This window comes from Mizuhopecten yessoensis, unplaced genomic scaffold (genome assembly GCF_002113885.1).
Source record: "Mizuhopecten yessoensis strain PY_sf001 unplaced genomic scaffold, ASM211388v2 scaffold9985, whole genome shotgun sequence".
NCBI lineage: Eukaryota > Metazoa > Mollusca > Bivalvia > Pectinida > Pectinidae > Mizuhopecten > Mizuhopecten yessoensis.
In genome coordinates this window covers 71,467-85,030 of record NW_018408321.1, presented here as the reverse complement: position 1 = coordinate 85,030, position 13,564 = coordinate 71,467, and the positions used below count along the sequence as shown (strand labels likewise).

The 13,564-nt window shown below is 33.4% G+C and overlaps 1 protein-coding gene across 3 annotated transcripts; it reads right to left on the bottom strand.

The window, feature by feature from the left end:
* Positions 1-6: 6 nt before the first annotated feature.
* Positions 7-13,170, bottom strand: LOC110459176 (protein YIF1B-B-like). Of its 3 annotated transcripts, none has more exons than XM_021511310.1 (10): positions 13,041-13,170; positions 9,698-9,823; positions 8,438-8,491; positions 6,143-6,294; positions 5,733-5,837; positions 5,178-5,256; positions 3,041-3,098; positions 2,554-2,709; positions 1,325-1,418; positions 7-1,002 (listed from the first exon to the last, which is right to left on the bottom strand). In XM_021511310.1, exons 1-10 carry the CDS (start codon positions 13,078-13,080, stop codon positions 847-849), a joined length of 1,020 nt encoding a protein of 339 aa, XP_021366985.1. In that variant the 5' UTR covers positions 13,081-13,170; the 3' UTR covers positions 7-846. The 3 variants fall into 3 exon arrangements, with proteins under 3 accessions (XP_021366985.1, XP_021366986.1, XP_021366987.1); XM_021511311.1 differs by having other exon boundaries at positions 13,053-13,170; XM_021511312.1 differs by lacking the exon at positions 8,438-8,491.
* Between the last annotated feature and the right edge of the window lie 394 nt (positions 13,171-13,564).

Below are 13,564 nucleotides of genomic sequence, written 5' to 3'. Positions count from 1 at the left end.
GACACATATACATCTGATGGGAGCATCCTCACAAATCCTACCCTGTACAGCATAGACACAAACACTTCTGATGGGAGCATGCTCAAAGATCCTACACTGTACAATGTAGACACATACACTTCTGATGGGAGCATCCTCACAGATCCTACACTGTACAATGTAAACACATACACTTCTGATTGGAGGCTCATGCCATAACCAGGTACTTTTGGCTATTTTTACCAAATATTTTATTGTCAAGCAAGAACCTAGACAATCAAATAACAATTTACAGAAAATGATAGAGCACACAATAACAGCACTTTTCATTTGACGTATAGAGCATCCACATCAAATGATGTATGGTACATGAATGTTCAAATGTATGTATATACATGTATACAGCTCGTCCATTCCAATTCAGGCAGTTGCCATTTTTGCACATTATTTTCAGTACAATATTCCAAATTCTTACTTTTCTGCACATTATTTTTAGTACATTACCGGTATCTCAAATTCTTACTTTATTGATTAATGTATTGTAGTCATGATAATGAAAGGGACAAAATTCCGTAGTAAATCTATGCAGAAATTCATTCACCTCATTTTCAGCATGAAGTACTTTGTTTAACAGGACAAAATATTTGAACTCTACAGATATCTTGTTGTGTTAGCAAAAATGACAGGCGAACAAGACATGTCCCCACTTCATACTACAATACAAGCACCTGCCAAAATTGAAATATCTTTTGTCTGTTTGGCGAGGTAACCTGTTATACATCTACCAAAATGACACTACACACATCATCATGTTCATTCTCTTTATCAAGTTTATCATTCATGGAGTTGGTTTCAGCAAGGCAGCCATCATTTCCTGACAAACATGATATGACTGGTCAACCACCACATCATGAAAGGTTGCACTAGAGATATACACAGAATCAGGTAAAGGCTCCGTTTATTTCCCTTTGAGAAACCGTCTCCTTCTGCGTGAGGTAATATTTGAACTCGTAATGATTTTATCTGCAATAAAATAATTTCACTGGGTATAATAATCATTAAAGCTATGAGAGAAATATAGCAAAACCAGGAAACAATGTTTATGTCAAGTAATTTTTAACAAATTTAACAGAGTTAATCATATGCAGGTACCAGATATAGTAATTTCAACCTGGGCTTACATTATTTTTTAAATACTTAATATCAAAAAAAGTTTCATATTACATGGTCCTTCAAGTAAAATTTTAGACAAATCTATATGGGTATCAATTTGATATTGGTTGCTATCTTTTGAAATTAACAATTTGCAATGAACACGAATAAATGTGAACCGACTATGACTTACCAAGAAAAAAGCTATAGATAAACTAAACCATAAAAGGACAGCATAATATCCTGTAGATTGAAACAGCAACCCTGCTAACAGACTCACGATCATCCTGTAAACAATGACATCAGTTAGTCATACAATGTCCTATCTTTATTTAATGGATGTTTAATTCCTATTCCTGACTTTAATAATAAAATGTATTAGCCTCTAAAGCTGCTTCATTCTAACCCAGTACATTCTTTATGAACTGCAATTATAACTGAAATCTTACATTATGACTTGTCATTCATTGGTTGTGGGTCTTTCCGAACACTTTGACTTATCAAGAGAAAAGAACTGGAAGGTGGGTTTATAGGAGCTGACTAATGGCCACTGGTTTGGTTCTAGATTTATGTTCCAAACCTTGTGTACACATGTACAGATTGTAAAACATTTTAAATTACTCAAGCCTAAGTCATTTGGGTGGCAAACCCTCTTCTTCTGACCCAGCCTACTACATAAATGGGCTGGTGGTCGGGTGGCGCAGTGGATAGCGCGCTTGCCATTCACCAAGGCAGCCGGGGTTTGATTCCCCGATTGGACGTGAAAAGGTATGGGATCACCTGCCCGACCACATGGGTTTTTTCCGGGTTCTACGGTTTCCTCATCAATATACTGGTAAGTTGAAATAAGTTGTTTCATAATTGTTGTAAAAAAATGATAAAGATTATACTATAATGGGCTAACCCGAAAGACATAACATGTTTCTTGTAAATTTCACAAGTCATCAATTGCAGCATTTCATGAAAATTGCCAGGTAAAATGTTTAAATACGGTCGCTAATCTACATTTGTAGTAATATTGGACGAAACTTTTTGTTCACATAAAACAATTGTCTGCTACTGTCATGTAATTGTAAAACCTTCATTGAATTACAGTTTTTTTAATTCAACCAAATCAAACAATGATATTCCAGAGAACTTAGTGAATGAAATTCTAATTCCAAATAAATTACCAAAAGCTCCAACCATGGCAGCGGCATGAAAAGCACTTCAACCAACAGAGATCGGGCATGGAAATGTAGCCTAAATCTATCAAGGGATAAAGATAATATTACAGTCATATCCCAAAAATTTGTATGCACAGAAGGCAAGGATGTCAATTCCAAGGTATTTGAGGTCTGTGTTAATGGTCATCACAATGAAGGTAATATAAATATAGCCTAAATCTACCAATCAGGGATAAAGATAATATAACACTCATACCCCAAGAATTTGTATCCACAGAAGGCAAGGATGTCAAGGTATTTGAGGTCTGTGTTAATGTGCATCACATAGAAGGTAAATAGTAACACCACCAGTTCCAAGATGATCCAGACTAGGGCTGTGCTCGCCTGTGTTCCCAACTGTTCCGGTGTGAACCTGTAATATGTACAATCGCAAAAATTATGTTGTTAATGCATATTTAATTTCTTGAATTATCAACATCACCTACTCCTAGGAACAAAGAAAGATCCATCTGCACAGGGAAATCATAATTCACCTAGATTTAATCATAAATAACAATTTGTATTGCGACAAATAGCCTTTTAAGTTTATCCTAAACATTCACTCTTCAAAAGTGGAAACAACCATAAGATTTGCTTACACGGTACTGTTGTTTGAGGAAAGTGTCTTTCATATAGTTTCATTCCTCAAACTAAATATGAGAAGTGTTAAACAAGGAAATTACAAGAAGCACATGTTGATATACCTGTTCTGTGTTCCCATCACTATGCCTGCTACTAGTACATAGGTAACAAAGGCCATCACTGTAACACAAAAACACACATGTAGTGTACAGGTTTCTGCGTACCATCATCCAGGGCGCATATACATTTCATTAAAACCAGTCCGTGCATAATATGCCGGTCAGACGGACATGTCCGGAAAAAATTACTGCTGGTCCAGCAATCACTATCGTAATTCCAGCCAAATGTCCAGCGTACCTTTTCTACCTGAAGAGTTGTCTTTAAACTTTCTAAAGGATGTTTAAGTGTTTTTGTTTAATTATTGTGCACATCAAACAATTGTTCTAAGTTTATTTTTCTTTTTTCCCCCGGACTGGTACCAGGTAAGTGTTTCAAGCTTACCTGACCGAAATGTCTTATAAAAGTTGTTTCGGTCTGGCAAGCTTGGGATAGTTACCTGCTGTGACCGAATGTCCTTTAAGAAAATTTGTATTTCACATGGACAGTAAAACATTTAGCCATTCGATCAACCAGGATAACTATTTATCTCATTAAAATATTCAAAAACATTGAATCAAAAAGGATAGCTATTTATATCATTAAAATATTTAAATGCATTGAATCAACCTGGATAGCTGTTTATATCATTAAAAAAAAAAAAAGTATTCAATCAACCACACTTCCTTAAATGACCTTAGCTGTTAAAAGGATGTTAAACAATATAAAACCTAATTATAATTCATTTGAGATGTAACATGACAATTGATTGGTCAATCAAAATAGTTTGCGACAGTAAAGCCACGATATGATGTCCACAAATGAGAATTGCATATAAAGCCCGGATGGCGATTGTAAATGATGTCAGTGACCCCAACTAATACCGACACGTCATGAAATTGAATATTTACATTTACAATGTCGCGAACAATAGTGTGACCCCTAAAGGTCAATGTGATTCCGCCTCACTTTGAATATTCCTGACATCACCAATCCACAGCAGAGTGACCCAGAATTTGAAGAAAACACTAAAAAATATCTTAAAACTTCCTTTCTTTCGGTGGTTTTGGCTTATAGAAAATAGAATGGGGATAACCCTACTGTATTTTGAAATTTGCGGCGGTATATCAAGATTATAATTTATACTGTCGCAAATATCCGTTTGCTCAATTTGCATAAAACTCAATTAGCGACAGTGTAATTGCGATATACGGCCGCAAATTTCAAAATACAGTAGAGTTATCCCCTAAACCTAATCAATCAACCAGGCTAGCTATTTATCTCCTTAACCCTTTCACCCCTATGTAACTTTAGTAGACTCTACCATGCACTGATATGGATGAGTCCATTATGGTCTACAGTGGTGAAAGGGTTAACCTGTGTTGATCATTGGGCAGCTATATATCTCATAGAAAATTTAAAAGCGTTCTATCAACCTGGGTAGCTATTAATCTAATCAAAACTATGGTAATAATTCAATCAACTGGGGTAGCTATGGGTATCTCTTTTACTATTTTAGCTTTGGGTATCTCTTTTACTATTTTAGCTTTGGGTATCTCTTTTACTATTTTACCATTCAATCTACCACTACCAGGGCTGATGATATAACACACATCACAAGCTAGTCCAAATTATTCTGACGTTTTATCGACTTTGTTCATATCGGTCTGTCGTCGATTAACGTCAGAACTCCGGCCCTCTATAATATGCGGGAAATATGCGACCCGCGCCCAGAGCGCACTTCAAACTGATATTTTAGGAACAAATCGTCACTTTCACACACATGTCGCACATGGATCGAAATATCTATTCTTTATACACAAGATGAACATACATAACATGCCTCAAACAACCTTTGCCTTTGTTCCTAAAATATCAGTTTGAAGTGCGCTCTGGGCGCGGGTCGCATATTTCCCGCATATTATAGAGGGCCGGAGTTCTGACGTTAATTGACGACAGACCGATATGAAAAATGTCGATAAAACGTCAGAATAATTCGGACTAATCACAAGCCTACAACACTGTATGACGATTATCAGGATATATATATCATTATGTATTTAAGCGAGATTGGAATCTTTACAAACTGGCTTTTTTCCTGCTACCAAACATTTCCAGTCATAGTGATACAAAATATTAATTATTAAAACACTCTTTACTCACGAGGAATATACAGGTCAGGAGCATTCACCTCATACCTAGGCGCTACAGGCTCATCCTGGTTAAACTTAATTGACCAATCCTATAAAACGGGAGAAAATTGTTACTAACACATCAAAGACATATATTTTAAGTTCTAGGAAACAGCCAACTGCAAGTATTTTATATGTACCAATGGAATTGATTTATATTTTGTACAAGTATTTTACATAAATGTAATTGTGATATGTGACACTTAAATAAACAAATTGAACTTGAACTTTATTCAAGATACAGCAATCACAAATCATCACACAAATACAGGAAATGAGGAACAATCACCCTTTATTTTGTGTGTATGACAAAAATAGATTAAAACAAATGATGTTACTAAAATACAACTAATGATCAAAAAGGATTCATTTGAACCTGTGACATAAAGAATACAAACTGATCAGGTAGATTTTGATAATTGAGCTTTTTATATATGAAAAAGGAACAAAACAACATAATTTTCTCTTATTTTTAGTTCACCGTTGTACATGTAATTTTTAAGCAGCGCATAAGTGCTCCACTTACTGCATGTGAGAATGGGAAACACAGTAAACCAAGCTTCTTCCCTACATAGGCTGTATCAACAGCAAAGTAATACTTCAGTTTCGATGTTGACACATATTTTTCAAGCTGGAAAGAAAAACACATTAGCAACTGAAAGACATTTTGTAAACAAAATTCCACCAACTACTAAATCAAACCAATCACTATCCACATACACTAGAACAAATTCAATGATATAATTACAATGTAGGTCTTTTAGATGACTTTTGACATTTTAGCAATTTCAGAAGTCAAATGGTCTATTCTCTGAAATTCGATTTGTCAATTAGACACGTCATTTCAAACCCAAGCTTATTTTCGGAAATGATAAAATACACACTCTCAAGGTCTACTGAAAGCCTTGTATAAAATAGTCAAAAATAAAGACCTACATTTTTGTTCACATAATCTTTGCCTTGGTCAGCCAGTGAAGAGCCATACTGCATAGCCATATTGGTCATCATTGGGTCGTTTATAAACTGTTGCCCAGGAAACTGCATAACTGGATTCCCGTAGCCACCCTGGTCATACCCTTGTCCCATTTCTGTAAAGAAAACATCTGATGTTAAAAATTAAAATTCAACAAACGGCAAAAAAATGTTTATCTTTTGTCAAATGTTGGGAGGGGGCTTATTTGCGAGTGGGGGCTTATTTCAGGTCAAATATGGTATTCAGCTGTCAAAAACATTCATAATCATGGTTGAATGAGGTATAATATGGGTTCTCACTGATTTTCGACAATATCCAAATCTTAAAGTATTGGTTATTTTTTCTAGCCCAAAAGTAATGATTTATCCATTAATATTACCCACAAAAGAAACTTGAAAAATATCAGTGCCAGACTAACATTATTTTTTTTAACATAGACTGGGACCATATAAGTTTATCGTACTAAAGTCAGCATTTTACAAGACTGCATTATCGTTGTGAATTTTTGAGTGGGATTTTGAACCCATCAAAATGTATCGACACTGCTTCATATGACATACTGTTAACATATACCGGTATTTAGTACTATTTAAGGCATAACAAAAAAGAAAACACTTGAAATATCGCAAATCATGAAGAACCCATTTTATATTTATAATTCAATTAAACACTGATTCTGAGATATTTATACTCCACATTAACCAGATATAAATCATATGTTAAAGCTGTACTGAATGTTAAACTTAACATCTGATGAATTGTTAATATTCTTAACAAATGCTACTATGTTCATAAATATGCTACCTGGTATATATACAATATATAAATCTGAGATATAGTGATATTTTATGTGCTGTTATATGTACCATACTGGGTATAACGAACTACTGGACTGGTACATTAAGGTATAATAATGCAAGTAAAATTTAGGTTATTATGTCAATTAGTACATATACTGTCAGACATTGAAGCTATATGTCAGTATATATATCAATATAATTAAGATTAGGTAAATGGTCCATTCCTCTAAACTATTCTCAAATTGATCTGACATTATTGTGGAGGAATGGTAAGTTAGGATCTAAACTATTCTCAAATTGATCTGACATTATTGTGGAGGAATGGTAAGTTAGGATCTGATTTAATTAGATTTGTATCAGTATACTTGTATATACTACAAGAGTATTGAAGGTAAGCCAGTACATATTGACGATACATTGTATAGGTATTAGGTATACCGGGTAGTTGTGAAAAGCTAAGCTGATGTTTTAATACGGCATGTTACTATATGTTACCTCCATAATGACAGAGGAAATAAATACCATCTGATAGTAAAGCAGACACCAAATCATATCACGTGTATCATATGTATTACATATCCACACATCAGAAAGATCAGTTCAGTTAAGACTAAATTAATATAGAGTAAACTTCTGGTAATCATTAATAAATGGCCAGCAGTCACCTTAATTGATGTATATGATTTGTATGCCCCTATATGGGTGTTGTAGATATTGCATACATGTACTGGTAACAGGTATTTGAAATAACTAGCCTGTAGTTTTACCATTCTGAACGAGATAAAAGTAGAGAGTGTCAAAAGACTGAAAGATATGTATGTTCCTGCTGCCATGTTAGATAAGCTTAATGGAAATCCAACCATAAACCAAGGTACTAGATCAATGACAAATTATTTTTCTATAAATAGTTATAACAACTTTGACCTTTGAAGTTAAATATCAAAAACATAAACTCATTCAAGCTGCCTTTGCATTTAACCTCTGTATGAAATTTCATGGAAATGCAATCATAAGTGAAGGAGTTAGAAAGATAATGTCACTACAACATCAGGGAGACTAACAATGTACAATACTATTATATTCTCCCCTATTTCACAGCTTCAGGAACATTTGCTAGAAACACAAAATGGTATGAATTCCAAACGTTGTGTTAAATGTGCCAAATTTCACAAAAAGTATACCTCGTCAGTCGTGACACTTGTTGATGAACATGAAAATGAGAAATTTGAATGGACATGTACAACTGCTAAAGCCTTTTAGTTTTCTGTAGGAGATTATACATGGTAAATTCATTTGTATACAACTTCCATGACAATGTACATGTATTATGATACAATTGCTTTCAATTGTACACTGTGGTTCAATATTATGTGAGTTGGGAATATATTTCTAGCTCTTTAAACTGCCAGATGTGAGTAATGATTATATTTTCAGTTTTAAAACCATAAATACAAATACCTGAGGCTGGCGCTCTGTAACTATTGTTAACATTGTAACCATAGTTACCATACCCTGTAATATCAATATTACCTGGATGTGAGAAATTAACTTTTTTTTCAGCATATTAAGAAATCATATTTTCATAACAAATGTTCTTCACTGAAATATTTGAGTGGTACATGTAATATCATTATACGGTTAATGCTATTTACAGGAAGCTTGATGTGTTCAATAACACATGTATGTAAAGGTGATGATATTTCGTCTTTGCGTATTGCAGAGTTATCTTCTCTTGTGAGCAAGTATTGATTGTTACGTCATTTGTTTGGGAGAGTAACGTCATAATTTTTTGAGAAAACAACCTAATTTTCTTACACAAACCAATGACGTAACAATCAATACCTGCTCACAAGAGAAGATAACTCTGCAATATGCAAAGACAGAATAGGCCAATTAATAATGGCATATTTTGATAAATATACCAACTTTACAGTAGTCTATGGTGCTAAACAGGATTGTGATGATTTTAGAATTGAAATATCCTGGACTAAATGGCAACTGAGCCATTTTTCTATTTTCTATATGCACATTAATAATAAATCAATGATTATTTTCTTCAAATATTTGATAAATTAAGTGCTTTTACTTGGCTATGTTGATACACTCTACATGCTATAGTTAATGTTAATGCATGTTCTGTTTCACAAATTTATGCACAAAATGTTTAGGCATTACAACATTTTTAACACACGATAGTAAATCTTGGTTCGACATCATATTGAAATAAAATTCCTTACAATTTAACCTTGAAATGAAATTCCTATAATCCAACATTGAAATTATAATTTAACTTTAGTCACAAACAACCATTTTTCCTATGCACGTATACTTGTTATTTAGTGTATGTATTCAATTTATCATAATCATTCGATAATCCAGAATTTACCATTTCAACAAAATATGCAAGTCTGTGATTTTTGAGGTTATGGTACATTAGTCCGAATTATTCTGACGTTTTATCAACTTTTTTCATATCGGTCTGTCGTCGATAATCTGACGACAGACCGATATGAAAAAAGTTGATAAAACGTCAGAATAATTCAGCCTAATGGTACATATACTTCCTTTAAAACTTAACGGTTGAAATAGGCAAAACATTTTTTTAAGGATAAACAACACTTTATAATTGACAAAACCAGCAACTATTTGAAGGGACATCCTATCCTCTTCACATCTTCAAAATGACATGAGGTTTTGATATAAGAGAAGAAAAGTTACCTGCCCCTGGTGGTGGTGGTGGCGGTGCCCCATACCCCTGCTGGGGTGGGGGCTGTTGCATACTGGTGTCCTCAAACAGCTGTGGCTTGCCCTTGTGACCTTTAGGGCGCCGCTTCTGGCTACTTGCTGTAATTTACACACATTATAATTCATACACGTTATCACATCAATTAGATGTGTATATATACCTACTTACATAGGTATTCTCTTCCACAATTATTTTTACTTGAATTTAAAATCTTCAACAAAATATAATACATAGCACAAAACAAAAATATAGAAATCTATTATATCTGTTCATGAATAATATCTGCTACATTGGTCTATATACAGCAGCTGTAGTAAATATATTCATATATGTTATAATTTTGGTGAAAGCAGTCAGCAGATGGCAAAAGAATCAATGGCAAAAGAATCAATAGCATGCCAAACAAAAGCAATGGAGTTCAAAAGAAAATTCAGGAAATTAAAAAAATTACAAATCTGGGTATGAACAATAAAGATTTTTAAATTTTCATCTTGCAGGTAAAAATCTTTATGCATTCCATACCAGAATGGAACATATCACAAAGTAGGATTTAAACCAAGAATAATTATGGTGCATTTTTTGAATACCTTTATAATTTTTATTTTAATCTTTATCAATTTTTGATTACAAGTTATATATTTGTATATACTACAAAGTATAGTGGAACAAAAAAATGCTAAAATAAGAGAATCAAAATTTAACATGAACAGAGCATCAAAATATGAATAGTTGTCATGTTAATGATTTTTTCCCCACCGTATTAATATTGTACTGGCAGAGAAGGAATCCATTTCATTATAGTTATCCTGATCATGAGGTTATCACATGTACAAAAGATACAGCTACACAGAGAGAAGGCATTCATCAATTTGGTAACTTTGGATGCATGCAATTATAAGGTGCTTCAGGATTTCAGTTACATTTTGTAATGTTTACGTATAGTTACTTTGTAAATAATTACATTACCGTAGTGTAAATGATATTTTAACATAATAATATTACAAACAATTAATATCAAAGGGACAGGAAACAAGCTAACAAAGACAGGAATTCCAAATAAACAATAAAATTGTATGATATTTGCTGAAGGGTACTAAATATGTGGAGCTAATTAGTATAGGCTTTGTATATTGTTTTGCTGCATATTTTAACTACTGTTATGCGATATATAGTTGCACTGCACGTTTTCATCTGATGTGTAGTATATATAATCACACAGTCCGATGTATTGCATAATTAATAAATCAACTGTTACATATTTGATGGTCTAGTACATAGATTCTATTGTACAAACTGTTTTTTTTTATGATGCCACTGCTGGTGGTATTACCACGGAATTAGATGTTATCCAAGTCTGTGGTATTACATTGTGATTATATTTCAATAGTCTGATGTCACAATGTTGTTCAATAATGTGGCCTTTCGTCCGACTACCAATGTTTATATCTAGTATTTCTGCATAAGATCTTGCATAACCTGGTTGCACACAAGATGTGATAAAGTTTATCTTGAATTTATTCCAGTTCAGAACATATACAATAAATTGAATTTCCATCATTGATTAAGGAATTCGAAGATAAAATTTCTTGTCCAAAACAATTTGTTTTCTGAATTCAATTGTGAACAAACTACAGAATTTTAATTTCATTCTTAATTCTCATCAACATTCTCTTCTTAGTGTTTTAGTGATTATTCAAATAAAATACTTGGAACATGTAGATATATGCTGATTATGTAGCTGACAACAGAAGAACAAAACAACACCAACAAATGGAATTTATATAGCCTTATATAATAGGACATTCATTTCTTACATTTATACAAGTGAGAAATGTTGAACTACCAAACCAGGAGCAAATTCATTCTGGAAAGGGGTGGCGGCAGGAACTTTTTTTATTTCTTGTGATCTACTCAAGTCATGTAAAACACACGTACAGTCAGGGAGGGTACATGCTACATCCCTGGGGAGGAGAGTCCCAGTCTCCTCAGAAAGACTTGGAATTGTAACATCAGTGTACCCTAAACAGGACACTTGTAGGACAACAGCCGAAAAAATTGGAATGATATACAAAGTACAGGTCCAGTACACTCTGCTGATTGAGCTATATAGCTATAAAGACATATATAGCTATATTCACCTATAAATTATAGCTGTATTGAGCTATATTTTCTCAGATTTCAATTTTCATTAAATCAAAGGAAAGTCGCATAAAACAATAAGGTTTGTGGTAATGTTGACTACAAAAAGCATACATTTAGGTGTTTATTTTCACTTTTCATAAATGTTAAAATTTTCTAGTTTTTTTTTACATCATTATTTTTTAAAAAGAATGCTTATATTTGATGTCTTTTGTTATTTACCTAATGATAAAATCTTCTTTTAAAAGCGACTGTTTCGTTTTCCTTAAAAAAGAAAATCACATGAAAATAGCTCAAAAGACCTATATCAGATAGGTCAATAGAGCTAGGTCTTTACAGCTATATAGCTCAATCGGCAGAGTGTACTGGACCTGAAGTAAGAAGTATATTTCTCTATGCCATTTTCACAATATTATAGTTTTATGTCAATGAATCTGTATATTTGTTTTATGGACTGCTGATTTTGGTTACACAGACAGTTTAACATTGGAAATAATTACAAAAACATATCTTTTAATAGGCTATCGATTAATATAGTCCGACAACATACAGAGAATATGTACATGCATGAAATAAATCAATATTTAATCAAGAATTGTGATGTTTTGAATACACTGACAATAGAGCCAAAACTCGTCATAATATACAGTATATGCATTAGCAGCATTTGTCTGTCTGTGAAACAACAGACTGATTCCAGTATAACCCCCCCCCCCCCCCCCATTTCTCTTTGGGTGGGTAAAATGAACTAAATAGTAAATAATAAATCGACATAGCTCTTTAACAGTGGGTCATATATAATTTCAGACACTTACTAATGTACGACAAAATTACAGTATAGTTCTGACAAAGGCTACTGAAATGTATTTGTAAACATCATTTATTGGTTCAAACACATAAGAGACCGACAACTATAATAAAAAATATATAAAAAAAAACCAATAGATTTCCTTATGAGAATCAAGACGAAAACAATACACTGAAAACAACAGTAACTGCGTATGCTATGTGAGGATACTGAATAGGATACAGGCAAAATGTTGCATACTAGGCAGACGATTCTATATTTCCCAGGCTCCGAAACGTAACGTTACTGGACCTGTCTACCTGTTGTCTAAAAATTATAGAAGCACTGCCAAAGGCACAACATCCAAAGTTACGTAAAATTGAACCTACTCTTTGACTTACGCTGTCGGAAACCTGACGGGGCATCCATGATTAACAAGTAGAAATATCGAAAGTAGCCTATTACTCGAGAACGTAAGTGACAGTGACACACTTCATGAGTTGGCAGGACACACAGACAGACGGCTACCTCGTTCTGAAATACAGGGGAAGGAACTGTGTATAGATAGGTAGGGCTTGCACAAGTCCCAAAAAGTATATATATTTTTACCGGGCTTTAAAATATTTTATTGTCCAAAATAGATACAAAGGATTTGGCACAAGTCATAGCAACTTATAAAGCCATCTCCTATCAACAAAATATTTCATATATATACAAGTGATGACATAGACAATTGATTTCAAATTGAACAATTGAAAGAAGTCAATTTCATGTAAATTGTAATGGATACTGCATATGTTCAAAATCTGCCGCTGGATTTTATGAAGGACTGCACATGTCCGAATAAATTACAATTTACATCCAAAGCCAGGTTTTCATTGCCAAAAAGTAACACATTTAACTTATTTGCATA